The sequence below is a fragment of the Dasypus novemcinctus genome, chromosome 6 (genome assembly GCF_030445035.2).
Source record: "Dasypus novemcinctus isolate mDasNov1 chromosome 6, mDasNov1.1.hap2, whole genome shotgun sequence".
Classification (NCBI taxonomy): Eukaryota; Metazoa; Chordata; class Mammalia; order Cingulata; family Dasypodidae; genus Dasypus; species Dasypus novemcinctus.
In genome coordinates, this window is record NC_080678.1 from 90,894,747 (window position 1) to 90,896,000 (window position 1,254).

Genomic DNA, 1,254 nt, shown 5'->3' on the forward strand with positions numbered 1-1,254 from the left:
ATGAGTAACCTGACTCTGGTAACAGAATTCATCCTGCAAGGCTTTTCAGAACACCCAGAATACCGGATGCTCTTATTCAGCTCTTTCCTCTCCCTCTACTCCATGGCCCTCACAGGTAATGTCCTTATCATCTTGGCCATCACCTTCAACCCCGGGCTCCACACACCCATGTACTTTTTCCTGTTTAACTTGGCCACCATGGATATCATCTGCACCTCCTCCATCATACCCAAAGCCTTGGAAGGCCTGGTGTCAGAGGAGAGTTCCATCTCCTATGGGGGCTGCATGGTCCAGCTGTACTTCCTCACATGGACAGCATCCTCAGAGCTTCTGCTCCTCACAGTCATGGCCTATGACCGGTATGCAGCCATCTGCCACCCCCTGCATTACAGCACCATGATGAGCAAGGTCTTTTGCAGCATGCTGGCCGCGGGCGTCTGGGGGCTCTGTGCCTTCAACACAGCCATCCACACTGGGCTGATGCTACGCCTGGATTTCTGTGGCCCCAATGTCATTACCCATTTCTTCTGCGAGGTGCCCCCTCTGCTACTCCTCTCCTGTAGCTCCACCTATGTGAACAGCATCATGATTGTCCTGGCTGATGCCTTCTATGGCATAGTGAACTTCCTGATGACCATCGTGTCTTACATCTTCATCATCTCCAGCATCCTGACGATGCGCACAGTGGAGGGGAAGAAGAAAGCCTTCTCCACCTGCTCCTCCCACCTCATGGTGGTGTGCATGTATTACACAGCTGTCTTCTATGCCTATATAAGCCCTGTCTCCAGCTACAGTGCGGAGAAGAGCAAGTTGGCTGGTGTGCTGTACACCATACTGAGCCCTACCCTCAACCCCCTCATCTATACTTTGAGAAATAAGGAGGTCAAAGCAGCCCTGAGGAAATTTTTCTCCTTCTTCAGAAATTAACATGTGCCTTCTGAAGCTCTTCTCCTAGGGCATCGATGTGTGGGATGAGCAAGTTTTTAGACTGCAAGGGAGGTGGAACAGCTTCTTCTACCCAGCAGAACATCTGCATGGATGTACTCAGAATTCTGGTGCCCTGGAAGGGTTGTGGCTGGGTGTGAGCCTGCAGGCCTCTGAGAGCTTGGGTTTCATGGCCTGGCCCCAAGTTAATATTGGTGCTAAATTGGCAGGGAAACAACGCTCTCTAGGAGAAGAAAAGGCTCTTTGTGTTTTAGAATTAGTAGGAGCAAGAAGATCTGTATTTCTTCGTGTTTTTTTTTTCTTGGTAAT

At 50.2% G+C, this 1,254-nt stretch overlaps 1 protein-coding gene across 1 annotated transcript; it reads left to right on the forward strand.

The window, feature by feature from the left end:
• Positions 1 to 927, forward strand: OR13A1 (olfactory receptor family 13 subfamily A member 1). Its single transcript, XM_004451082.1, has one exon. It carries the CDS (start codon positions 1 to 3, stop codon positions 925 to 927), a length of 927 nt encoding a protein of 308 aa, XP_004451139.1.
• The last annotated feature ends 327 nt before the right edge of the window (positions 928 to 1,254 follow it).